This window comes from Mobula birostris, chromosome 8, assembly GCF_030028105.1.
Source record: "Mobula birostris isolate sMobBir1 chromosome 8, sMobBir1.hap1, whole genome shotgun sequence".
Taxonomy (NCBI): Eukaryota; Metazoa; Chordata; class Chondrichthyes; order Myliobatiformes; family Myliobatidae; genus Mobula; species Mobula birostris.
The window spans coordinates 168,216,416-168,241,692 of NC_092377.1; the positions used below are offsets into that span (position 1 = coordinate 168,216,416).

General features: G+C 45.8%; 1 protein-coding gene across 2 annotated transcripts in view; it reads right to left on the reverse strand.

The window, feature by feature from the left end:
* The window catches only part of LOC140201955 (F-box/WD repeat-containing protein 1A), a 46,196-nt gene that overhangs the window by 14,543 nt on the left and 6,376 nt on the right, over positions 1-25,277 (reverse strand). Inside the window, exons 2-7 of one of the 2 annotated variants that reach the window (XM_072266818.1) lie at positions 19,334-19,411; positions 15,673-15,904; positions 11,314-11,500; positions 8,831-8,927; positions 2,743-2,880; positions 1,969-2,087 (exon numbers count right to left, since the gene is read on the reverse strand). In XM_072266818.1, coding sequence (XP_072122919.1) covers positions 1,969-2,087; positions 2,743-2,880; positions 8,831-8,927; positions 11,314-11,500; positions 15,673-15,904; positions 19,334-19,411 — 851 coding nt within the window. The remainder of the gene's footprint in view (positions 1-1,968; positions 2,088-2,742; positions 2,881-8,830; positions 8,928-11,313; positions 11,501-15,672; positions 15,905-19,333; positions 19,412-25,277) is intronic. The other variant, XM_072266819.1, reaches the window with a different exon arrangement.

Genomic DNA, 25,277 nt, shown 5'->3' on the forward strand with positions numbered 1-25,277 from the left:
TGGAGCGTGGAATGCACTGCCTGAGTCAGTGGTGGAGGCAGATACACTAGTGAAGTTTAAGAGACTACTAGACAGGTATATGGAGGAATTTAAGGTGGGGGCTTATATGGGAGGCAGGGTTTGAGGGTCGGCACAACATTGTGGGCTGAAGGGCCGGTACTGTGCTGTACTATCCTATGTTCTATGTTAAATGAGACTGGGCAATAAGAGATTAGCTGTATCTGTCACACGTACATCGAAACAAATGTGTTGTTTGTGACAATGACTAACGCAGTCCGAGGATGAGCTGTCGCCATGCTTCCAGCACCAACATAGCATGCACATAACCCACTATCTCGTGCACAAGATATTAAGAGGCACAGATCACGAGGACAGCCAGAGACGTTTTCCCAGGGTGGAAGTGGCAAATATAAGGAAGCATAATTTAAAGGTGATTGGAGGAAAGTGTAGGGGAGATGTCAGAGGCAAGTTTTTTACCTGCACAGTGAGTGATGGGTGTGTGGAACACTCTGCCGAGGTGGTGGTAGAGACAGATATATTAGGGACATTTAAGAGATTCTTAAGGCTGATTTATACCTCTGTGCAGTAGCCTACGCCGTTGTGAGCATTTATACTTGTGCGTTGGTGTGTCTGTGTCGCTGTGCAATTCACTGCCAAAATGCTAGTTGGCGGTGGGGTTTCTATGCCACCGTGTTGAGTTTCTCCGTGTTGAAACTCAACACGAAGAAACTCAAACTTCAAACAATGGTGACTGAAACTGAAAGAGGGTGAATTTTCTGTGCTTGTCTGGCCACTGAGAGACATGGACGAGGAAATGCATTTCAAATATTTCCGGATGTTGGCAGGTAGATTTGGCGACTTGGTTCATCGTCTCCAACCATTTATTTCGCATCAGTGTACGCACAGCATACTCAGAGACTGGCGATCACCATTCGAGTTTTAGCTTCAGATGGAAGTCAACAGGCTGTAGCAGCTAGCTACAAACTGGCATCAAGCACAGGGTCCTCCATAATTTCGGAGGTCTGTAAAGCTTTATGGAAAGCATTGCAGCCAGAGTTCCTTCCCTGCCCTTCAGTCGCCCAATGGCAAGCTATTGCAGCGTAGGGGGAAATGTGATGCTACCAAGCAGACCAATCACAGTTGTTGTGGTCTGTGTCGCCACGACGCGTAGTTACATTTTTGGGGAGGTGTGCGTCAGGCTACGGTGTAGGGTACGTGGCTACGCCGTACCTACGGCATAGATTTGACCAGAAGTACAAATTGGCCTTTAGATAGGCACATGGATGACAGAAAAATGGAGGGTTATGTAGGAGGGAAGGGTTAGAGTAGGTTAAAAGGTGACACAAGTCCTGGGCCAAAGGGCCTGTAATGTGCTGTATCGTTCTATGTAATGTTAAATTGTATGTCTTGGGAATGTCAGAGGAAATGAAAAAGTGCAAACACCTTACAGAGAGCGGAGAGAATTGAACTCCAATCGCTGGCACTGTAAAGCGTTACGCCAACCACTGTGCTAATGTGTCGAGAGAAAGAATGAGAACAAGGATGGACAGTTTTTATTTAGAGAACACCAAAGCAAGTGTCGCAGCACTTTAACATGGGATTCATAACTGACTAGAAGTGTTCTTTTGCCTGACCAGATTGTATATCGTCAGCCTTGCTTCCCAAGCAGGGAGGGAGGGAACAGATCACAATCTGCGTACAGCTCAGCGTTGTTTATCCAAGGGACACTGACTGTACGGCCCAGAACAGTTTATCCATGGGAATACTGACTGTACGGCCCAGAATGATTTATCCACAGAGACACTGACTGTATGGCCCAGAACAGTTTATCCATGGGAATACTGACTGCATGGCCCAGGATGGTTTATCCATGGGGACATTGACTGTACGGCCCAGGATGGTTTATCCATGGGGACCTCTATTCCCACTTGCAAAATCCAACCAACGAATTCCGAATCACTCACGTACCGTACTGTGGAGTCAGATGATCCTGTAATGATAACTTTGTCATCGTACTGTAGGCAGAGCACTGAGCCTGTGTGGCCAGTCAGAACATTCTTGCACTCCAAAGTATTTTTGTCCCAGATCTGAAGAGTGATATACAAAAAAAAAATCACCATTTTCTAGTACAACTGAGCATCAATCATTTGTGAGTATTCACGTTCTCATCTCTCATTCTGTAAACAACCCTCAGTAATCCTGTGATCGTGACCTTTCTCTCAGCTACCCATCCCACGTTACTTACCTTTCTCCTGGTAACCGATCCCGTGTTGACCCTTCTCCTCGTAACTAGTCCCGTGTTCCTGACCTTCCACCAATGTCATGTTACTGATCTTTCTTCCAGTAACCAATCCCGCATTGCTGACATGCCCATCAGTAATCAGTGGCCCATCAACCTTTCCCCACGCCCAGTCCCAGCCTCTCTCTCCAACATCTTGATATCCCTGTGGACAGCCAGTGCCCCGCAGCAAATGGAGACGGTTTAATTACATTTCTGTATGTGAAATAAGATCCCTTTCTCAAAATAAATGTAATTTGGTTTATAAGGGCATTCCAGGTACACAGTGGAGATGGGCAGGCTAGTTTACAGAGCTGGCATGTTCCTCCAGCACACTACTGATAACTCGGTAAAGACCACGCCTAGTAAGCTCAGTGGTAGTAATGAGGGCCAAGACCGACTGTCTGAGAGAAAAGAGTCACCCTGCCAGTTTGTAAATGGCCTCTCCCCCTCCTTACACCCACCTTGATTGTGTTGTCACGTAGGCCACTGATGATTTTCTGGTCATCGTACTGTAAACAATAGACCCCTTTGCTCGTTTCACTGTGACAGTGAATGCGCTGTAAACCGTGATGCCCACACCTCCAGTTGGATTCAATGGTCTGAAACAGAAACAGTTACATCGTGTTTTTCAGTTTGCTCTAGAAGAACGATTTCAGTTTTCCTTTCCTTCACATGGATTTTGCTTACTGAACCTTTCCACCTTCCCTCACTCACCTCACCACTAAACTGACTCCACAACCACACTCTCACTTTCAAGGACTCTACAACTCTTTCTCTGTATTAATTATTGATTCACCATAAAACAAAGGAGAAGAATTAGGCCATTCAGCCCATCGAGTCTGCCCCACCATTCCATCATGGCTGATCCTGGATCCCACTCAACCCCATACGCCAGCCTTCTTGCCATAACCTTTGATGCCCTGATCAATGACAAAACTATCAATTTTCCCTTTAAATATACCCACAGTTTGGGCCTCTTCCACAGCCTGTGGCACAGCGTTCCACAGACTCACAACTCTCTGGCTAAAAAAGTTTCCCCTTACCGCTGTTCTAAAGGGTTGCCCCTCAATTTTGAGGTTGTGCCCTCTAATTCTGGATACCCCCACCAGAGGAAGCATCCTCTCCATATCCACCTTATCTAGTCCTTTCAACATTCAGTAGGTTTCAATGAGATTCCCCGCATTCTTCTAAATTCCATTGAGTACAGGCCCAAGGCTGCCAAATACTCGTGTTAACCTCTTCATTCCCAGAATCATCCTTGTGAAACTACTCTGGACTCTTTTTAAAAAATGACAACACATTCTTTCTGAGATATGAGGTCCAAAACCGTAGATAATACTCCAACTGCGGCCTGACCAGTGTCTCATAAAGACTTGGCATTATCTCCTTGCTTTTATATTCTATTCCCCTTGAAATAAATGCCAACATTGCATTTGCCTTCTTCACCTATGAATTAACCTTCTGGGAGTCTTACACGAGGGCTCTGAATCTCATTGTACCTCTGATGTTTGAATTTTCTCCCCATTTAGATAATAGTCTGCACTTTTGTTCCCTTTACCCAAATGCATTAACATACATTTCTCAACACCGTATTCCATCTGCCACTTTTTGCCCATTCTTCCAATTTCTGCAATTGCATTACTTCCTCAGCACTTAACTACTCCTCCACCTATCTTCATATCATCCACAAACTTTGCCACAACACCATCAATACCATTATCCAAATCATTGACAAACAATGTGAAAAGTTGTGGTCCCAATACTGACCCCTGAGGAACACCACTACTCACCGGCAGTCAACCAGAAAAGGCCCCCTTATTCCCACTCGCTGCCTCCTGCCTGTCAGCCATCCCTCTATCCATGCCAGTATCTTTCCTGTAACGTCATAGGATTTTATCTTGTTAAGCAGCCTCATGTGTGGCACCTTATCAAACCCCTTCTGAAAATAAAAGTAAATGACATCCACTGCCTCTCCTTTGTCCATCCTGCTTGTTATTTCCTCAAAGAACTCTAAAAAGGAGGTGGGAGGAGAAGGTGGCAGCGTGACGCAGCTCTCCGGTGAAATGATATCGTATCTGTTAAATAGGGGCCATGGACAATTCTGATTTGACGTGAAAGCACAGAGGAACATCTAGAGAAATTTCTGAAATGCCTGGTTTGCTGCTGTTGTTACTGTGCGATCGAGAATCTCTGGAGGGTAGGCCTCAAAACCCGGCTTTGCCGGCTGTTGGCGACCAAGGCTGAGGTCGAAGCACTTGGATAGAGATGGTGCTCGGTACTCGGTGTCGGAGGGCTGGTCAGAGCTCGAAGTTTTCAGATGACTCAGAGTTGGACTGTGGTCGGGCATGGCAGGGAGAGTTTTCTTCCTTCTCCCGTCTGCGTGAGATGTGGGACTTCCGGGAAACTTTGAACTTTTTTTACTGCGCCATGGACTGTTCTTCATCAAGTTATGGTATTGTTGCACTGTTGTAACTATATGTTATAATTATGTGTTTTTGTTAGTTTTTTCAGTCTTGGTCTGTCCTGTATTTTTGTGCTATCACACCGGAGGAATATTGTATCATTTCTTAATACATGCATTACTAAATGACAATAAAAGAGGACTGCGTCTCCTCATAATCTAATCTAATAGATTTGTCAAGCAAGATATCTGGTTACCAAAACCAAGCTGACTTTGACTTATTTTATCAGTAGTCTCCAAGTACCCCGAAACCTCATCCTTAATAATGGATTCCAACACTTTTCCAACCACTGGGGTTAGGCTAAATGGATTATAATTTCCTTTCTTTTGCTTTCCTCCCTTCTTAAAGAGTGGAGTGACATTTGCAATTTTCCAGTTCCCCGGAACCATGCCAGAATTAAGTGATTCTTGAAAGATCATAACCCCAATGCATCTGCTATCTCTTTCAGAACTACAGGATCTAGTCCATCTGGTCCAGGTGATTTATCCACCTTAAGACCTTTGAATTTGAAGCAATGGCACTCACTCCTGCTGCCTGACACTCAAGGACCTTTGGCATACAGTTAGTGTCTTCCACAGTGAACACCGATGCTGTTCATCTGCCATTTCTTTGTCCCCCATTACTAACTCACTAACATCATTTTCCAGTGGTCCAATATCAACTCTCCCCTCCCTTTTACTCTTTACATAAATCAAAAAAAAATTTAGTGTCCTGCTTTATATTATCGGCTAGTTTGCCCTCATATTTCACCTTTTCCCTTCTCAAGGGTTTTTTAGTTGCCTTTTGTTGGATTTTAAAAACTTCCCAATCATCCAGCTTTTCACTCACTTTTGCTACATTATATGCCCTTTCTTTGGCTTTTATACAGTCCTTAACTTCCCTTGTCAGCCACGGTTGCCTACCCTTGCCATTTGAGAAGAACTTCTTCTGTGGGATCCTGCGACTTGTGAACTATTCCCAGAAACTTCAGCCATCCCTGCTCTGCTGTCATCCCAAACAGTATCCCCCCTCGAATTCACCTGGGCAAGCTCCTCTCTCATGCCTCTAATTCCTTTTATTCCCTTTAAATACTGATACATGTGACTTATGCTTTGCCCTTCAAATTGCATTATGAATTCAATCATATTATGATCACTGCCTCCTAAGAGTTCCTTTACCTTAAGGTCCCTAATAAAATCTGGATTATTATGCAATGCCCAATCTAAGATAGCCTTTCTCCAAGTAGGCTCAAACACAAGCTGGTCTAAAAAGCCTTCTCATAGGCATTCAACAAATTCTCTCTCTTGCGATCCGACACAAACCTGATCATCCCATATTGTAGTCCTCCATTACTATCGTGACATTACCCTTATTACATGCCCTTTCCAGCTCCCTTTGCAATCTTAACCCTATATCTTGGCTACTATTTGGAGGCCTATATATGATTCCTATCATGTTTTTTTCACCCTTGCAGTTTCTTAACTCCACCCACAAAGATTCAACACTCTCTGATGCTATGTCATCTCTTTCTAAAGACGTAATTCCATCTCTTACCAACAGAGCCACACCACCAGCTATGCATTCCTGCCTGTCCCTTCGATACAAAGTATATCTTTTGATATTAAGCTCCCAACTATGACCTTCTTTCAGACACATCGCCATACCGACCAGTCTCCAATTGCGCCAAAAGCTTGTCCACCTTATTCTGAATGCTACGCGCATTTAAATACAGCACCTTCAGTCCTGCATTCTTCGCCTTTTTGAATTTTGCCTCTGTGGTACAATTTAACTCTGTGCCCTGTGCATTTGTACCCAATCATTGACTTGTCCTTCCTTACCTTCGTATCACATGTATCATCTACTTGCAAATCTGCTGGCTCATCCTCAGCTCTATCATATTGGTTCCTATCCCCCTGCCATATTAGTTCAAACCACTCCCAATAGCTGTAGTAAATCTGCCTGCAAGGATATTGGCCCCCCTCAGATTCAAGTGCAACCCATCCCTTTTGTAAAGGTCACACCTGCCCCAGAAAAGGTCCCAGTGATCCAGAAATCTGAATCGTTGACCCCTGCTCCAATTCTTCAGCCACACATTTACTTGTGAGCTCACTCTATTCCTATCCTCATGTCGCTTGGCACAGGCAGCTATCCTGAAATTACTACCCTTGAGGTCCTGCTTCTTAGCTTCCTTCCTAACTCTTTGACCCAGGACCTCCTCCCCTTTTCTACCTATGCTGTTGGTACCAACATGTATCATGACTTCTGGCTGCTCACCCTCCCTTTTCAGAATATTGTGGACGCGTTAGGAAACATCATGCACCTTGGTACATGGGAGGCAAACTACCATCCGTGTTTCTTTATTGCGCCCACAGTATTGCCTACCTGTCCCCCTGACTAGAGACCCCTATTACTGCTGCCATCTTCTTCAGTTCCCTATCTTTCTGAGCCACAGAGTCAGACTCAGTGCCAGAGGCATGGCCACTGTTGCTTCCCCCAGGTAAGTTCCTCCCCTCCCCAACAGTACTCAAAATGGAGTAGTTATTGTTGAGGGGGACGGCCACAGGGGTGCTCTCCACTACCTGATGTTCTCCCTTCCCTCTCTTGACAGTCACCCATTTATCTGCATCCTGTTTACTTATTGGTTATTTGTGTTTTCATATTTGCAGTTTGTCTTCTTTCGCACATATATGGATAGCTACTTTATTGATCCCAAAGGAAATTACAGTATTCATTGTCAGTGTTTGCGTGTTTTTCATTGATTTTGTTGTACTTCTTTGTCCTACTCTGAATGCCTGCAAGAAAATGAATCTCATTGTATATGCTGACATACACTTTGATAATAAATTTGCTTTGAACTTTAGCTTCCAGTGCAGAGTTCCCATGAATCCTTCCTCCACCATCATATTCTTCACCTTGAAACTTTCTGAAAATCTGCTGCTCCAGTTAACAAGCTGAAACATAAACATCCACTCTCTCTTCAGACCTGCATTTCCTGACTTTAATTCACACTGTCAGCAACTGGATTACTTCGCTCACCACAGAAGTACCTACTGAATCACAATAAATTAATGCAAGGAAGTCCATCTCTTGCTAACTTGTAGCTATCTGCCCGCCAACTCCTTCTGAAGACATAACTCTGTGTGACAAAGGATGTGGTGGTATTGTGCACAAGAGGCAACTGTACTGAACAGAGTGATCCCAGTGTTTGCCACATCTCAGCTCTTAAGAGTCCGAATGGTCTGGGTTCAAGTCCGGCTCCAGAGACTTAGCGACATAGTCCAAGCTCAATCACAGCGCAGAAATGAGTGTTGTACCACCCACCATTGATGGTGGGGTGGAGATACATTTTTACCAAACGAGGTGCAAGGCGCTCCTTCCCTCTGCTAGACCGCTGGTCGCCCTTGGGCAAGGTGTGGCACCTGCTTATCCCCCCCCCCCACCCCCGCCCGATCAGGGTCGCGGGAGCAGGTGGTGGGTGGTCGAATGAGCAGCTGGTGCATATCACAAGTCCAGACCACTGACGCCAGGCAGACAACCTCTGAAGAGTATTGATAATGGCTGGGGTTACTTGTCTTGTGAAGGCACCAGTAGACGGCAATGGCAATCCACTTCTGTGGAAATATCTGCAAGAACAACCATGGTCATGAGTCCATGATCGCCCATGTCATACGACACGGCACACAATGACATTCTACAGCACAGCACACAATCAATGAGCCACTGCATGCGCTGTCCTTCAGGTCAGATGTTAAATGAGACTCTTGGCCAGCTGTATATGAAACATTCCTGAGATCATTTCAGACTGGATTCTGTTGGAGCTCTGGCCCAATATTCATTGCAAACAAAATTTGGATATTGTCTTGGTGACGGTTATGGAGTTCACTGTGAACAAGTTGAGGGCGATTTTAAACACTAGAGTCCACAGATGCTAGAAATCTATAGTAACACACACAAAATGTCAGACAATCCATAGATGCTCCTGTCCTGCTGAGTTCCACAGCACTTTGTGTGGGTGTAATCTTCTTGCTTTCCCAACATGAAACGTATTACTATTTCACACACTAACTTAACTCCACCAGTAATCAGAGTGGCTGGAGATGATGCTTACCTCTATATCTTGTATAATTTGTGGGTACAGAGATCTGTAGAAGGAATCTGGAGGCAAAATGCCATCGGAAGGCTTGTTTTTGAACAAGTACTGGATCCTGTAAATAAACAAAGTCCTTAGCATTGGGGAAATCATGCCCAAACCGCCACATCTTCTTCCCCATTGCAGTGAGGGTGCTGCTGGCCTTCACATGCGAAGGTTTACTCTCAACGTCAGTTAGTCCTCAAACGGGAAACTTCGGCATCACCCTAGCCTTTTAAATGGGAGCAGAGTTTACGTCACAAAGCAGGCATACTTCTCTCTCTTCCAGACAAACCTCAACATTAATACGAGTGATGTGATAGGCACCAAACAGTCGCAAGGAGCATCAGACATAACAACAGAATTTGACCATTCAACCCATTGAGTCTGCTGCACCATTCCATCAAGACTCTTAATCTTATTCTCCTGCCTTCTCCCTGACTAATCAAGAACCTATCAACCTCCACTTTCAATATACACCATCACTTGGCCTCCAGTTGCATGTATCAATGGATTTCACAGCTTCACCACCCTCTAGCTAAAGGAAGTCCTGCTCACCTCTGTTCCAAAGGGCTGACCTCTGGTTCCAGACTCCCCCACTATAGGAAACATCCTCTCCACATCCACTCTGTCTAGGCCTTTCAATATTCGATAGGTTTCAATGAGATCTCCCCCTCCACCATTCTTCTTAACTAAGCGAGTACAGGCCCAGAGCCATCAAAATGCTCCTTGTATGTTAACCCTTTCATTCCGGGATTGATGTTATGAATAGCCTTTGGACCCACTCCAATGCTGGCATATCCTTTCTTCGATAAGCCGTCCAAAATTGCTCACAATACTCCAAAATGGGGTCTGACCAGTGCATTATATAGCCTCAGCATCACATTCTTGCTTTTATATTTCTGTTCTCTTGAAATGGTTGCAAACGTTGAATTAACTAATTTAAATTCTTGCACCAGTTATCTACCACTGGGTTCAAACACAGGAAAGGCTGTTTAACTCTTGGCATCAGAAACATGTAGAGACATGGAGATGGGGTACAAATCTCCAACAACTGGCACGATAGCATACCACTATGACAGAGCCAGCAACCTGGGGTCATTCCCCGCCACTATAGGAGTTTGTACGTTCTCCCCGTGACCACACGGGTTTCCTCTGGGTGCTCCGGTTTCCACCCACAGTCCAAAGTAGGTTAATTGGTCACGTGGGTGTGATGGGGAGGGGCAGGCTCTTGGCACTGGGTGTGTTAATGTGTTATAAATCTAAAATTTAAAAATAAAATATTTTCCTCAGCCACTCAAGGCAGTTAATTAAAATGGGCAAATTGGATGAAAAGGCCCAATCTATGTTGGAACTCTATGAATCTAAAAGTTCCCAAACTCGGAGCGCGTTGGGCAGCTCTGAATACAGGTTAATCCAACAAACGATGCAGATAGCTATGTCAGAGTGAGTGAGGGACAGAGTTTTAAAAAATCTGTTATCCACACTTCCAACATTTCTTTCACTGGCTTCAAAGGTGGGAAAAGGTTTAACTGTGTGACGGAGTGCCAGTAGGGGTATTCTTAGTGAACGTGACTGTGTGACGGAGCGTCAGCAGAGTATTCCAGTGAATGTGACAGTGTGATGAAGTGCCAATGGGTTATTCCAGTGAATGCGACTGTGTGATGGAATATCACTGGGATATTCCAGTGAACGTGACTGTGTGACAGAGCGTCAGCAGAGTATTCCAGTGAATGTGACTGTGTGATGCAGTGCCAGCGGGGTATTCCAGTGAATGCGACTGTGTGATGGAATATCACTGGGTTATTCCAGTGAATGTAAGTGTGTGATGGAACGCCAGCGAAGTATTCCAGTGAATGAGACGGCACAACACTGACTGTGCAGTATCTGACCCAGTGACATGGTCTGCTCTATCTCAGGTTCACTGCTTAGCGCGAGGGGAGAACGTAACCTGCGACATGACCATGTGCCTAGACAGGTCAGGACCACCCTCTGGTGGTGGGACTGTGACAGATCCTTCGTCTGCAAGCAAGGCATTATGACATAAGAATAAGGTAATTCGGCCTATTAAATCTGCTCTGCCATACAATCATGGCTGATTCTCTTTTTTAACCCCATTCTCCCACCTTTTCCTGTAATCCTTAACCCTATTACTAATCAAGAACCTATCAATCTCTGCCTTAAGTACACCCAATGACCTCACCCCCACAACTATCTGTGGCAATAGATCCATCACCCCCCCCCCACCGCTGACAAAATTCGTCCTCAGCTCAATTCTAAAGGGATGTCCCTTTATTGTGAGGCCACAGCCTCAGAGACTAGTCTCTCATACCAATGGAAACGTCCTCTCCACATCAACTCTATACAGGCTTTCGGAATCTGGTAGGGTTTAATGAGATCCCCCCCACTAACTCCACTACATACAGCTATCGAAATCTCGTCACACATTAAGCCATCCTTACCATCCCCTTCGCTCTGAAAGCCCCTTCCAGAGGGTATCTGTGCGCACCATCCTCTCCATCAACTTCTTCCAGAGCATCCCATCAGAGATGACTCGGTACCATTCCTTACACACGAGTTCCGCGGCGCACAGTGACCGAGCGTCCAGGAACGAGAGGATGTTCTCTGCAATGTGATCCAGGCCACGGGCTAGGGACACCAACCATACAATTACTGAGGGAAGGAATCTTAACCAGATATGCCTGTCTTCAGGTTTACAAAATTGTACGATAAATAGAAATAGAAACGCTGGTTAGCAAATCTGAGGATTGTGTAACAAAGAGGTCAGATTTGGCATGGAAAGTGTCTCAAAGACAGTTAGTAGAGGTTTGTGGGGAAACTAGCTCTTCCAGAGTGGAGAACTCTACGGGGTGACACGGTAGTGTAGTGGCTAGCACAATGCTATTACAACGTCAACGTTCACCGATTGGGTTTCAATTCCCGCCACTGCCTGTCAGGAGTTTGTACGTTCTCAAGGTGACTGCGTGGGTTTCCTCCGGGTGCTCCGGTTTCTTCCCACAGTAGGGTTAGCTTTTGAGAGTTGCAGGCATGTTATGTTGGCACCGGGAGCATGGCGACACTTGCAGGCTGTCTGCGCTAACTAGATTTGATGCAAACGACATATTTTGATGCACATGTGCCAAATCAAGCAAATCTTTTTTTTTTGAAACCACTGAGGTCTATAATTCTTCAAGGGTCAATTTTTAAAACCTCGGAAACCAGAGTTCAAGCCCAATATAAGTTGGTTACAAGTGGAGGAACTGGGTGACAACAGAAGGTTGTAACATCCCAATGTTTATCAGAATGACTATTTCTAGAACAAATATCTGTTTGTGCTCACACTGCTCTGCACCCCCTCCCTGGTCCAAACTCCCAGAAGGGATTTAAAAGACACAAGAGAAATAAAAGATTTTTTAAAAAATGCTACTATTTACTCAGTTTTTTTTTGAAACAATGACAATCTTGATGTTTTTATGTTGAATTCTCTCCACTGACATATGCCATACTCTCTTCAACAACTCTGGCTCAAAACTAAACCTTCCCGGTTCGATGTCCAAACACGCAGCGGTAAGTCACACACCCCACAGCTTCAAGAGATCTGTGAGAACGTTTGACCTAAATTCAAATTAAAGACAGAAAACGCTGGAAATGCCTTTGTACTCCAATGTGTCAGTGACTTGAAATGTGAACTGGTCTTCTCTTTACAGATGTTGCCTTACTTACTAAGTACTTCCAAGTATTTGGAATCAGATTTTACTGTTACTGATTTGTCATGAAATTTGTTGTTCTGTGGGAGCAGTCCAGTGCAACACATTAAAATATTGCTACAAATTACAATAAAGACATAAAATAGATAAATAGTGAGGTAGTGTGCATGGTTCCATAGGCAGTTCAACAGAAGTTATTCCTAAGGTGTGCCTTCAGGTTCCTGTACCTCCTCTTTGATGGTAGTAATGAGAAGAGGGCATTTCCGGGTGATCAGTGCACTTCATGATGGATGTCACCTTCTTGAGTGACCGCCTCGATGATGGGGAGGCGAGTGCCCACGAAGCAGTGGAGGCTACCTCAGGAAACATACCTAAGGTTGGATAGTAGGGGGGGAATTAAGGGTTATGGGGAAAAGGCAGGTAGGTGGAGATGAGTCCGTGGCCAGGTCAGCCATGATCTTATTGAATGGAGAAGCAGGCTCGACGGGCCAGATGGCCGACTCCTGCTCCAATTTCTTATGTTCTTATGGAGCTGGTGGAGTCTATAACTGTCTGCAGCCTTTTCTGATCCCGCACATTGGAGCCTCCATATTAGATGGTGATGCAACTAGTCAGAATGGTCTCCACAGCACATCTGTAGAAACTTGCCTACAAAGCCATCAATTCCGTCATCCAAATCGTTGACATATAATATGAAACAAAGGAGTCCCAATACCAACCCATATGGAACACCAGTAGCCATCGGTAGCTGACCAGAATAGGCCCCCTTTATTCACACTCTTTGCCTCCCAACAGTCAGCAAATCTTCTATCCATTCTAGTATCTGTCCTGTAATACCATGGGTTCTTATCTTGTCAAGAGCCTTCTGAAAATCCAAGTAAACAATACCTCCTTTGTCTATCCTGCATGTTATTTCCTCAAAGAGTTCCAACAGATCTGTCAGACAAGATTTCCCCTTAAGGAAACCACGCTTACTTTGGCCGATTTTGTCATATGCCTCCAAGTAATTGAAAACCGCATCCTTAATAATGGACTCCATCATCTTCTCAACCACTGAAGTCAAGCTAACTGGCCTATAATTTCCTTTCTTCTGCCTCCCTCCCTTCTTAAAGAGTGGAGTGACATTTGCATTTTTCCAGTTCTCTGGAATAATTGCAGAATCTAGTGATTTTTGAAAGAAAACACTTGACTGACAGATGAAGTGAATGCCACCACCTCTGCCTTTACCTGACACTGCTGTTCTGTCTAAGCCAGGGGCTCCCCAATACTTTTTATGCCACGGACCCCTACCATAACCAAGGGGTCTGTGGACTCCAGGTTGGGAAGCCCCAGTCTATTCAGTGGAAGGTATAGCCGTCAGGCTGAAGTGCTGGGGATGAGCCGTGTCCCTGTGAAGCAAAGTACACAGCAGTCTCTGATCGCTCTGAGACCTAAAAGGTCTTGACTTTTTATTTTCCCGCGATTGTATGTTAGCCAGAAGGATAGAGAAGAGGTAGCCGAGTGCCCTGCATTTCAGTTTTACTTGCTGTCCTGCCCAGCAGCCATGTTTCCTGAGACAATAGAGGTGTTCTCTAAGCTTCCAGCCGCTGCACTTGTTCCCTGGGTGGACTGCAGTCCAGAGGTGGCGATACCAGAGATCGATAGTATTATTAAATGATACTGTTGCTCACTGCAGTGTCTGTGACTGTGAATTTCAGCTGTCGTCATTCCGAACTGGAATACTTCATGATTCTTCTGGGAGCTGCACACAAGGAGTTTCCATTCTCCGGCGCCATAATTCTCAGCCTTCAGTTCTCGCTGCGTGTCTGCTCTCTCTTATTGGAAGATCCTTACTCTTTTCATGCAATTTATTTTCAGCATCGTCAAGCAATTCTTGGCCCTGAAGCAGCCCCAAGAGTGTTGTGTTACATGGTTCTGGAGACCTGCAATGGCAGATCATGTTCCGGGAAAGGCACTGGTAATTCTGTGCCGCAAGCCATCTTTAATTCCTTTCTGCAAGCTGGTATGAAGGCATTTATGTACAAATACTACTTGGAAACTAATCTAAACCTTAATGTTGACAGTAGCTTAGTTGTTGTTGCTATACATAGCTAGACAGTGCAATCTATCTGGTGTCTCACATGCATTCACATTTCCTGTCTTCTGTGAGACAACCGCTGTTCCAGCACCCGGCCACTCTCCACCTTCTCTTCCACCTGAATCAGTAAGTATGGTGAGGAAGACTTTATAGAAATGTTTAAAATGATGGTAGACAACGATAAGGTGACGGTATTGGACTTTTCCCCAGTGTAGTGGAGCCCAAAACTAGGGTATGTATATTTCGGTAAGAGGGGAAAGATTTAAAAAGAACTTGAAGGCAACTTTTCGCATAGAATAAGGCCAGACTGCGGAACGAGCTGCAAGAGGCAGGTATAGTAGTATAATTTAAGAAGCATTTGAATAGGTACAGGGAGGGCAGGGCCAAGAGGGATATGGACTGAATGTAGGAAATTCAGATTCAGATTTATTTATCAGATGTACATGGAAACACAGTGAAAGGTGTCCTTTGCGTTAAGAACCAATGCAACCCAAAGATGTGCTGGGGGCAGCCCACAAGAGTCGCCACACATTCCAGTGCCAACACAGCATGCCCATGATCTTCAGCAGAACAACACAAGCAGCAGCAGCAAAATATACCCATCTCGCCCTCCAAACCATCCAACCTCTCACTCACCCACCCACCCCACAGATACACAGCTCTCCACCTCAGGACAGACTGCCTCTAGGCCTCCTCTGGAATTTGAACCAACTGGGTGGACATCATGGTTGGTATGGACTGGTTGACCAAAGTGCCTGTATTCGTGTTGTATTGCTCTGGAACAGTCACAGGGTTGAGGTTCCTGGAGTGTTAAATTAGGACTCTTTTCCCAGCAGAGATGGTAAAAGGCACATTCGTGCAGGATTTCTGAACAAACTGGGCTGTAATGTGGGTAAGGAAAACCACTCCCCATGGCAGGAAATTCTGAAAAATGGGAAGCAAACTGTCTGAACAACAGAGCCATGTGAACAGAGACAGAGAAGAGGTTATCACATTGTCCTGCGCAAAGTAACTCTGCCCAGTCCCTGCCCATGTACCTGGTAAGACTGTAATGAAGTCCCTCTGCAACATTGGTTTAAGGTAGGAGTTGATGTGACCGTGTTGGTAGTGACACATTCGGGAAATCAGGTTCTCGACAAATTCCACCTGATCGGTTTCGGTCCACTGATCGAAGTATTTCACGCACTGCTCTTTCTGCTTCTCATAACTGGTGGAAGGCTTCCGCTGCTTGGCTGCAATCATACTCGATGTACCAATGCTGAGTTTGGTCTGCAACAGAATAAGAACACTACTGTATTAGGAAGAAAGACAGATGAAGTTTTTAAAATTAAATTTGTAGGCCCTTTGGTGCTGAATTTGACTCAATAGGGCTTCGCAGAGGAAGCAGGAGAGAGGTTAGGAGAAATGGAGCTGGAGAAGGTTGGTACATGGGGTTGGCGATTTCAAAACAGTACAGGTCCTTTGGCCCACAATGTCATACTGACCTTTCTAAGATCAATCTAACCCCTCCCTCACACACTTATTTAATTTTCGAGATACAGCGTGGAACAGGCCCTTCTGTCCCAGTGAGCCACACCATCTGCAACCCACTTATTTAACACAAGCCTCGTCACAGAACAATTTACAATAGCCAATTAACTTATCCACTGGTACCTCCTTGAACCGTGTAAGGTAACTGGAGCACCCAGAGGAAACCCATGCATTCAGGGGGAGACCATACAAACTTCTTACAGATTGGCACCAGAAGTGAACTCTGAAACATGCAGAGCTTGACAGTTACCGTGGTGCCCGCACAGCCCTGCATAAGTGCAAGGCATTTGTCAGAAGGAGGGGATTGGGAGGATTGATGTGATGGGTGGCATTGCACAAAAGTCAGCAGATAACAGAACACCAAACTACAGCCATGGGCAGATTTATACACTCATCAAACATCTGAAAATTCATTTCATATAGAGCAGACGCAGAGTTCACACTCCCTCCCTCAGATGTTCCCTCTCAATAGGCTTTGCACTAACAAACCAGCTGGCACATCGTGTCTACTCCAGCTTCGAAATTAAATATTCTCTGATATTGGTGCAGGTCCCTGCACGGCAAGTTATTCAGGTACCTTATGGAGGCCAAGTGGTCAAGGCATTGGACTAGCAACCTGAAGGTCGTGAGTTCGAGCCCCAGCCTAGGCAGCGTGTTATGTCCTTCAGCAAGGCACTTAATCACACATTGCTCTGCGACGACACTGGTGCCAAGCTGTATGGGTCCTAATGCACTTCCATTGGACAATATTGGTGGCGTGGAGAGGGGAGACTCGCAGCATGGGCAACTGCTGGTCTTCCATACAACCTTGCCCAGGCCTGCGCCCTGGAGAGTGAAAACTTTCCAGGCCCAGATCCGTGGTCTCGCAAGACTAATGAATGCCTTATTATGGAGGCCAGAAGACACAGGGGCAGAATTAAGCTGTTCGGCTCACAGAATCTGCTGCACCATTCCATCGGAGGGTTTTAGTGAGAATGCACTTGAACTCAGTGTACAAATCATGGTAATAAGAATTCAGTGAACTATCCTCAGCTTTGTACTGGGGATGGGAGTTTATCTTATCTGGAGAAACAGAGAGACCTGGCTACCTACACTCCATTGAGTTTAGAAGAATAAGTTGTGATCTTACTGAACCATACAAGATGCTTACAGAGCTTGGCAGGTGAGATGTCCTGCTGGCTGGTGAGTCAGGCTGGCTGGTCCACAACAGGTGGGAAGATTTCTTCACCCAGAGGACAGTGAGTCACTGGAATTCTCTGAACCCCCCCCCCCCCCCAGCCCACTCGGGCAATCAGGGGCTGTTCAAGGCAGGGGTCGGCAGAATTTTAAAGGATGTGGAATTAGCGCAGGAAGGTGGGGGTGAGGTGAACAATCACCATGGCCCATGCTGGGGCAAGGACAAGGTCAATAGTCTACGCCCTTCTCATGAGGCTCTGAGGACTTCTGCCTCCAACGCACTCTGGGCTGAGATTCCACCACCCAACCACACGCTGAGTGGTCTCTGTTTCATAGAACATAGAAATCTACAGCACATTACAGGCCCTTCAGCCCACAATGCTGTACCAACCTTGTACCCTACTCTAGAAACTGCCTAGAATTTCCCTACCACATAGCCCTCTATTTTTCTAAGCTCCATGCACCTAAGAGTCTCTTAAAAGACCCTATCGTATCTGCTTCCACCACCATCGCCAGCAGTGCATTCCATGCATCTACCACTCTCTGTGTGAAAAACTTAACTCTGACATCCCCCTTGTACGTATTTCCAAGCACCTTAAAACCATGCTCCCTCGTGTTAGCCATTTCAGCCCAGGAAAAAAGCCTCTGGCTATCCACACAATCGATGCCTCTCATCATCTTTCCAACGATCTTCTCATCATTTCATGAATTAACGCAAGTCTTCACTGGACAGGAGGCATCACAGTGACAGATTGTTGGTGGGAGTGAGAGGCTGGATACTTGTTGGAGGAACTAAATGCCAGAGGACAGGTATGAAAGGCAGTTCTTACTTTGGGCACAATGTGAAAACTGCGCTGGTGGTGTTGGTGTTTAATGTGGTCAGAAGAAATCAGCTGCTCTGCAATTCAATCACCCACAGAGCAGCACGACCAGACAACAGAATGGAACCAAATATCACCCCTCCCGTCGTTGCTGCCTTCCAGTGTTCACTTGGAGGAAGACAAGCTGGATTGCATTTGTTTGCAGCTGCACTTTTTTTTTTAAAAGTGCGTCACGATCGGACCGCTATGGGCTTGTTCTTGCCAACAACTTTGCATGCATCATCAATCTATAGGACATAGGATTCAGGGATTTGGGCTAGATGTATACTGCTACCTTACATGTGCTATATGCATTGTGCCGTGTGTGACTGCTGGTACTGTGTTTTGTACCTTGGTCCAGGAGTAACATGGTTTCATTTGGCTGTATTCCTGATTGGTTGAAAGACAATTAAGCTTGTCCTGGAACTTGATGTTGCCTCAGCAATGAAAAGCATCTGTTTAATGTTGGGGACCTGTTATGACATTATTCATGAAGATAGATAGCCTGCACAACAACTATTTCAGCGCCTTCGCCAATATCGGACAGCAATCTGGCATTCACAACTCCTGGAGATGGTACTTTAAGGAATGCATTTTGAAATCTCTCTGTCACCTAAAGCCAGTGTTTTTTTGGGGAAACTGATTGAATGCCATTGGAGGATGAGTTGTTGCTTTTGGGTGAGAGACTGTCTAAACCAGTGTGCATAGTGCCGGAAGATCCAGTCATACAGAAACAAGCCCTTCGGCCCATCTACTCCATGCCGAACTGTTATTCTGCCTTGTAAAATCAACCTGCACCTGGACCACAGCCCTCCATACCTCTCCCATCCATGCATCTATCCAACTTCTCTTAAATGTTGCAATAGAATCCACATCCACCACCTCCAATGGCAGCCTGTGAGTGAAGAATCTTCCCCTCAGTTCCCTTTAAACATTTCACCTTTAACCCATGATCTCTAGATCAAGTCTCACCCAACCTCAGTGGAAATTAACCCATGTTTGTTTGAACAAAATGTTTAAGTGGGATCTTCCATCCTGGATGAGTGATGGAATTCCTAAATGTAAGACATGCTTTGCTTCCTTTCTGTGCCTGGGCTGGAGGATTTCCCGGAAAGTAGACTAGAATTGTCACCTGGTTAAAGGAGTTCTTTTCCAATACAAGTTTCTTAGGGGGCTCGGCCTCATTAAGCTCATCGTGTCCGGACGCATTCTGAGGAGCAGAAGAGAAAAAGAGCACAGAAAACACAGAGGATCAGCACTGGGAGATTGTCAAGATGGACCCAAACACCACTGGGCATCAGAGCAGGAAACAGAGGCAGGGCAGTGAAGAGACAAGGCAGAATGGAGTCTATGAGACACAAACAGTAAAGAGAATACATGCCAGTCGTGCACAATGTCAAAGTCAAAGTGGAGTTTATTGTCATGTGCCAGGTCAGCCATGATCTTATTGAATGGTGGAGCAGAGTCAATGGGCAGGTGGCCTACTCCTGCTCCAATTTCTTATGTTCTTATGTATGCGCAGGTGCAATGAAAAACTTACAGGTGTAGAGCATCTGACACAAAACCTTCTGATTACAAAACCATCACATTTCAACTACTAAAAACTCGGGAATTCTGCAGATGCTGGAAATCCAGAGCTACACACACAAAATACTGGATAAACTCCACAGGTCAGGCAGCATCAATGGAGGGGAATGAACAGCTGATATTTCGGGCAGAGACCCTTCATCAGGACTCGAAAGGAAGGGGGAAGAAGCCAGAATAAGAAGCTAGGGGGAGTGAAGGAGTACAAGTTGGCAGCTCATAGGTGAGACCAGGGGAGAGGGAAGGTGGGTGGGTGGGTGGGGGGGGTGGGGGAAGGTGTGATGAAGTGAGAAGCTGGCAGATGATAGGTGGGACCAGGTGAGGAGGAAGGGGGAGGAATTGCGAAGCTGTGAAGTGAGAGGTGGGAAAGGTAAAGGACTACTTTCATTTCAGTTCAATTCAATATTACTGGTCAAACTGCACCAGTCAGATGTTCTCCCCTTGTGGAGAAAGAATTGTGAATCACGTTAGTTTGTACGTTCCTGTTCTATAATGTTCAAGTAACCACCACTAGACTAGGAAAGTTGTGATGAGGTGCCAGGTCCGGCAAGAATCCAGACCCTGCAAGTGGCCTTCTGAACAGTAGTACTATCTGCCCTCCTGCACGTTTCCAACACAGAGGACAAACAGAAAGTACCCAAGCACTAGAGATGCTTCACCAGCTCATTCTCTTCAAATCTATTACCCACACAAGCCAATAAGCATCACCCTGAAATAGCTGGAGGGCCACACCCGGTACCCGACTCCCACGATGTACTCTCCCCCGAGTTCTATCATGGCAAAACATTGCAGGGATAGAGAATGTTCAGGAATTTCATCACCTCCATGGAGATGCCACCTCCTCACCAACACATGGCTGATCACACACTGACCGGGGTAAGCAACAGGAGACAGGAGTTCCCTACCCAACTGTCCCAGCAAGGATGAGCAGCCTCATCAGCAGATCACCTCTGTGTCTTTTATTTTTCCTCCGGACTGTCAAATGTTTCACATCAGATCCCACTATTGCTCACCTTTAGTCATAGAGCAGCACAAGCACAGAAACAGGCCCCTTGACCCATCTAGTCTGTGCCAATCTCATCTCCCTGCACCTGGACCCTATCACTCCATCCGTGTCCCTATCCAAACTTCTCACAAATGTTGAAATCAAACCCACATTCACCACTTTCACTGACAGCTCACTCCACCCTCTCAGTGAAGTTGTTCCCCTTGATGTTGCCCTTAAACACTTCACCTTTCACCCTTAACCCATGACCTCTAGTTCTGGTCTCACCCAACCACACAGGAAAAAGCCTGCATGCATTTACCCTATCCCTACCCCTCATGATTTTACGTCAAACCTCCTCTCAGTCTCCTATGCTCCAGGGAATTAAGTCCTAACCTTTCCAGCCTTTCCTCAAGCTCAGAGCCTTAAGTCTTGGCATCCTTGTAAATCTTCACTGTACTTTTTCAATCTTGTTGATATCTTTCCTGTAGGTGGGTAACCAGAACAAGACCGTACACACTCCCAACAGACAGTGGCAGGAATTAAACTCCAATCGCTGATGCTGTAAACCTCCTTGCTAGCACATTGCCCATTTAGTTGATCTAACTGCATAACAGAATACTAATACTAAATTCTGCAGCTTGAGTTGGTGGAAAGGAAGGCAAATGCAATGTTAACATTCATCTCCAGCGGACTAGAATATAAAAGCAAGGATGTAATGCTGAAGCTTCATAAAGCACCGGTCAGACTGCATGTGGAGTATTGAGAGCTGCTTTTGACTCTGTAGCTAAGAAAAGATTTGCTGGCATTGGAAAGGGTCCAGAGGATATTCACAGGAATGATCCTGGGAATGAAAGGGCTAACATATGAGGAGCATTTGATGGCTCTAGTCCTGTATTCGCCAAGGTTTAGAAGAAAGAAGGATGATGTCATTGAAACACATCAAACATTGAAATGCCTGGACAGAATGAACGTAGAGAGCATGATTCCTATAGTGGGAAAGTCTAGGACCAGGGGATGTGGTTTCAGTAGAAGGATATCCCTTTGGAACAGATGAGGAATTTCTTTAGCCAGAGGGTAGTGAATCTGTGGAATTAATTGCCATAGAAGGCTGCGCAGGTCAAGTCATTGGGTAAATTTAAAACGGAGGTTAATAGGTTCTTGATTAGTCAGGGCATCATAGGTTACGGTGAGAAGGGTTGAGAGAGATAATAAACCAGCCATGATGGAATGGCGGCGCAGCCTCGATGGGCCGAATGCCATGCACCTTCTTGCAGCTATCACACCACCAGATTCATGAACAGCTGCTTCCCTTCAGCCATTTGGTTCTTAAATCAAATGGCACGACCCTGATCACTGCCCCAGTGCAGGCACACTAAGGGTGCGATACACTAAAATGGACTTTGTGACTGTGATGTGTCTGTGACGTTGCTCTTCATTGTACCTATGCACACATGTACGAGTTATAGAACAATATAGGCCCTCGGCCCAACCAGTCCATGCCTACCCAGCTAGTCTCAATTCTCTGCGTTCAGTCCATATCCCCCCCAAGCTTCCACCCTTCATATATCTGCCCAAATGCTCCTTAAAGGATAGTGTACCTGCATCAACCACATCCACTGGCAGCTCGTCCCATATACTGATCACCCTCTCTGTGAAAATGTTGCCCCTCAGGCATTGATCGTGTGGATAGCCAGGGGCTTTTTCCTAGGGCTGAAATGGGTAACTCAAGGGGGCATAGTTTTAAGGCGCCTGGAGGCAGGTATAGAGGGGATGTCAGGGCTAAGTTTTTCCACACAGAGAGTGGTGGGTGTGTGGAATGCACTGTTGGTGGTGGTGGAGGCGGATACGATAGGGTATTTTAAGAGACTGTTAGATAGGTACATGGAGCTTAGAAAAATAGAGGGCTATGCGGTAGGGAAATTCTAGGCAGTTTCTAGACTAGGTTACATGGTCAGCACAACATTGTGGGCCGAAAGGCCTGTAATGTGCTGTAGATTTCTTTGATTTATGTCCCTTACAAATCTTTCCTCTCACTGCAAATCTGGTCTCTGGTTTTGACTACCTACCTTGTAGAACAGAATGCTACTGTCCACTTCACCCATGCCTTTCATAATGTTAGATATTTCTGTAAGGTCACTCCTTGGTCTCCTACGTTCCAAGCAACAAAAACCTAGCCTGGCCAGCCTCTCCCGATGACCCAGGCCCTCCAGTCCTGGCAACATTCTCGTAAATGTTTTCTGCATTCTTTCCAGATTAAGCACTTTGCTATAACAGGGAGACCAAAACCATACACAGTACAGCAAATGTGGCCTCACCAGTAACTTATGCCATCGTGACACAATGTCCCAAATCCCAGCTTCAATGACCTGGCTAATCAGAATCAGGTTTAATATCACTAGCATATGTCGTGACATTTGTTGTGAGGTGGCAGCAGTACAATGCAACACATAATAATAAAATCTGTAAGTTATAATTAGTATAACTACATTAGATAAGTAGTGCAAAAAGACACTAACTGCCTTTCTCACCACCCTGTCTACCTGTGACATTGCCTTCATTGGCCAACAGACTTTTACCCCTAAGTGCCTTTGTTTTGTTGCACTCCCTAGCCCAGGGGTTCTCAACCCTTTTTATGCCAGGAAGCAGTATCATTAAGAAGGGGTCTGTGGACCCTGGGTTGGGAAACCTTGCCCTGGTGTCCCAACTTTCATAATACCAGTCCTGTGTTGGTTTGACATCATCTTACATTTATCTGTATTGAAGTCCATTTGGCACTCCTTGGTCCATTTCCCTATCTGATCAAGACCTCCCTCTGCATAGGACCACAAACTCAGCTTTGTTATTTTAGAAACTCTTTTCCCAAGCCCCATTTCAGAATCAACACACAAGATGCTGCAGGAACGCTGCATCTATGGAGGGAACTGGCCAGTCAGTGCTTTGGATTGAGACCCTTCATCCACAGAGGCAGCCTGACTCACTGAGTTCCTCTAGCCCCAGATTCCAGCATCTGCAGACTCCTGCCTCCTCACAATATTGCTGCAACGTAGTGTTGTCAGAGTAGTGATACACCAAGGTGTATACTTGTCAAAACAAAAATGAGTGGCAGAAGTAGTTTGAAAGAAATCCAACCTTGCAATCCAACAACAAGAAACCAGGTCCTTTAAAGCAAACTGGGAAATTCAGGGTTAAGTCCAACTCATGAGAACTTGTTGGGTCTCTGCCAGAAAGCACAGGTTTCAGTCGGTGTGAGAAGCGGAAGTACAGTCACGCTGGAGTTTCTACTGGGCAAGTATCAGAAGAATGCTCAGTGTGATCTGCTTGGAAAAGACCAGAATCTCTATGGCACCTCCCACAACACTTCTCAAATGTCCATCACAGGCAAACTGGTCAGAGCAAGATCCTGCAAACCATAAACTGGACTGATTAGGGACAGAGAACATGGCTTTGAGAGTGATAGGTCGTGATTAACCAATTTTATAGAGTTCTCCGACAAAGCTACCAGGAATGTAGATGAAGGCAAGACAGTGGATATTGTCTACATAGACTTTAGCAAGGCACTTGACAAGGTCTCCCATGAGAGTTGGTCAAGGAGGTTCAGTCGCTTGGCATTCAAGATGAGGTAGTAAATTGGATTAAACATTGAGTTCATGGGAGAGGCCAGAGAGTGCTAGTACGTGGTTGCCTCTCTGAATGGAGTCTTATGACTAGTGGTGTGCTGCAGAGATCGGGGCTGCTTCTGTGCTTTAGTGTTCTGTGATTCTAATCGTCACTGGCTGACCATCACTTCCCCGATGTTGATTAAGGAATAAGCTTGGTTCTTTAAGGTTGTCATAGCCAGGAGAAGATAGTGGGGATAAGCTCTCGCTACCTATTAAATCTTCCCAGTGATGTACGTCTCAAATATCCTCTGGCAACCAAGTCCAGCTCCTGGTCTCCACGTGTGGCTTAGCTATTAAGCCTGGCAGGACCACTTCTACTGTCAGGCGCCACAGCAAAGCTGGGTTACTGGTGCCTTGAACTGCTGCCCAGTTATCGGGCAGATTGGGATGTTGGCCGTGGCTGGCAGCTCGCCTATGAGAAGGAAAACTCTGATCACAAACCTCCGCTGCCTTGCGGCTATACCCACTCATGGCAAAGGCTTCTGGAGTAAGCCCTAAGGAAAAATCTGACTGGAGCTGGAGTCGCTAAAGCAGTCCCACGTTGAGTTCAATGCTGACTGGCAACTCCTGCAATGCTCCTGGTACCAAACAATATCCGTCCCTGCCGTTTGTTTGGTTTCATCAGCTGTGAGGAGAGGGGGAGCCTGGCCTGGGAAGCAGCTTGCTCTCCATGTCACTCTGCCCTGGCTTGCGTACGGGCCAGACAGCCAGGATGCAACATCCATGGTTGATCTTAACCAACGGAGGGCCGACTAAGTTTGGTGCGTGGACAGCAGGAAAGATACCAGTGTGGAAGAAGCCAGCATGAGATGTTTTATGTTTATGCATCAGGGTTGTGAATGGAA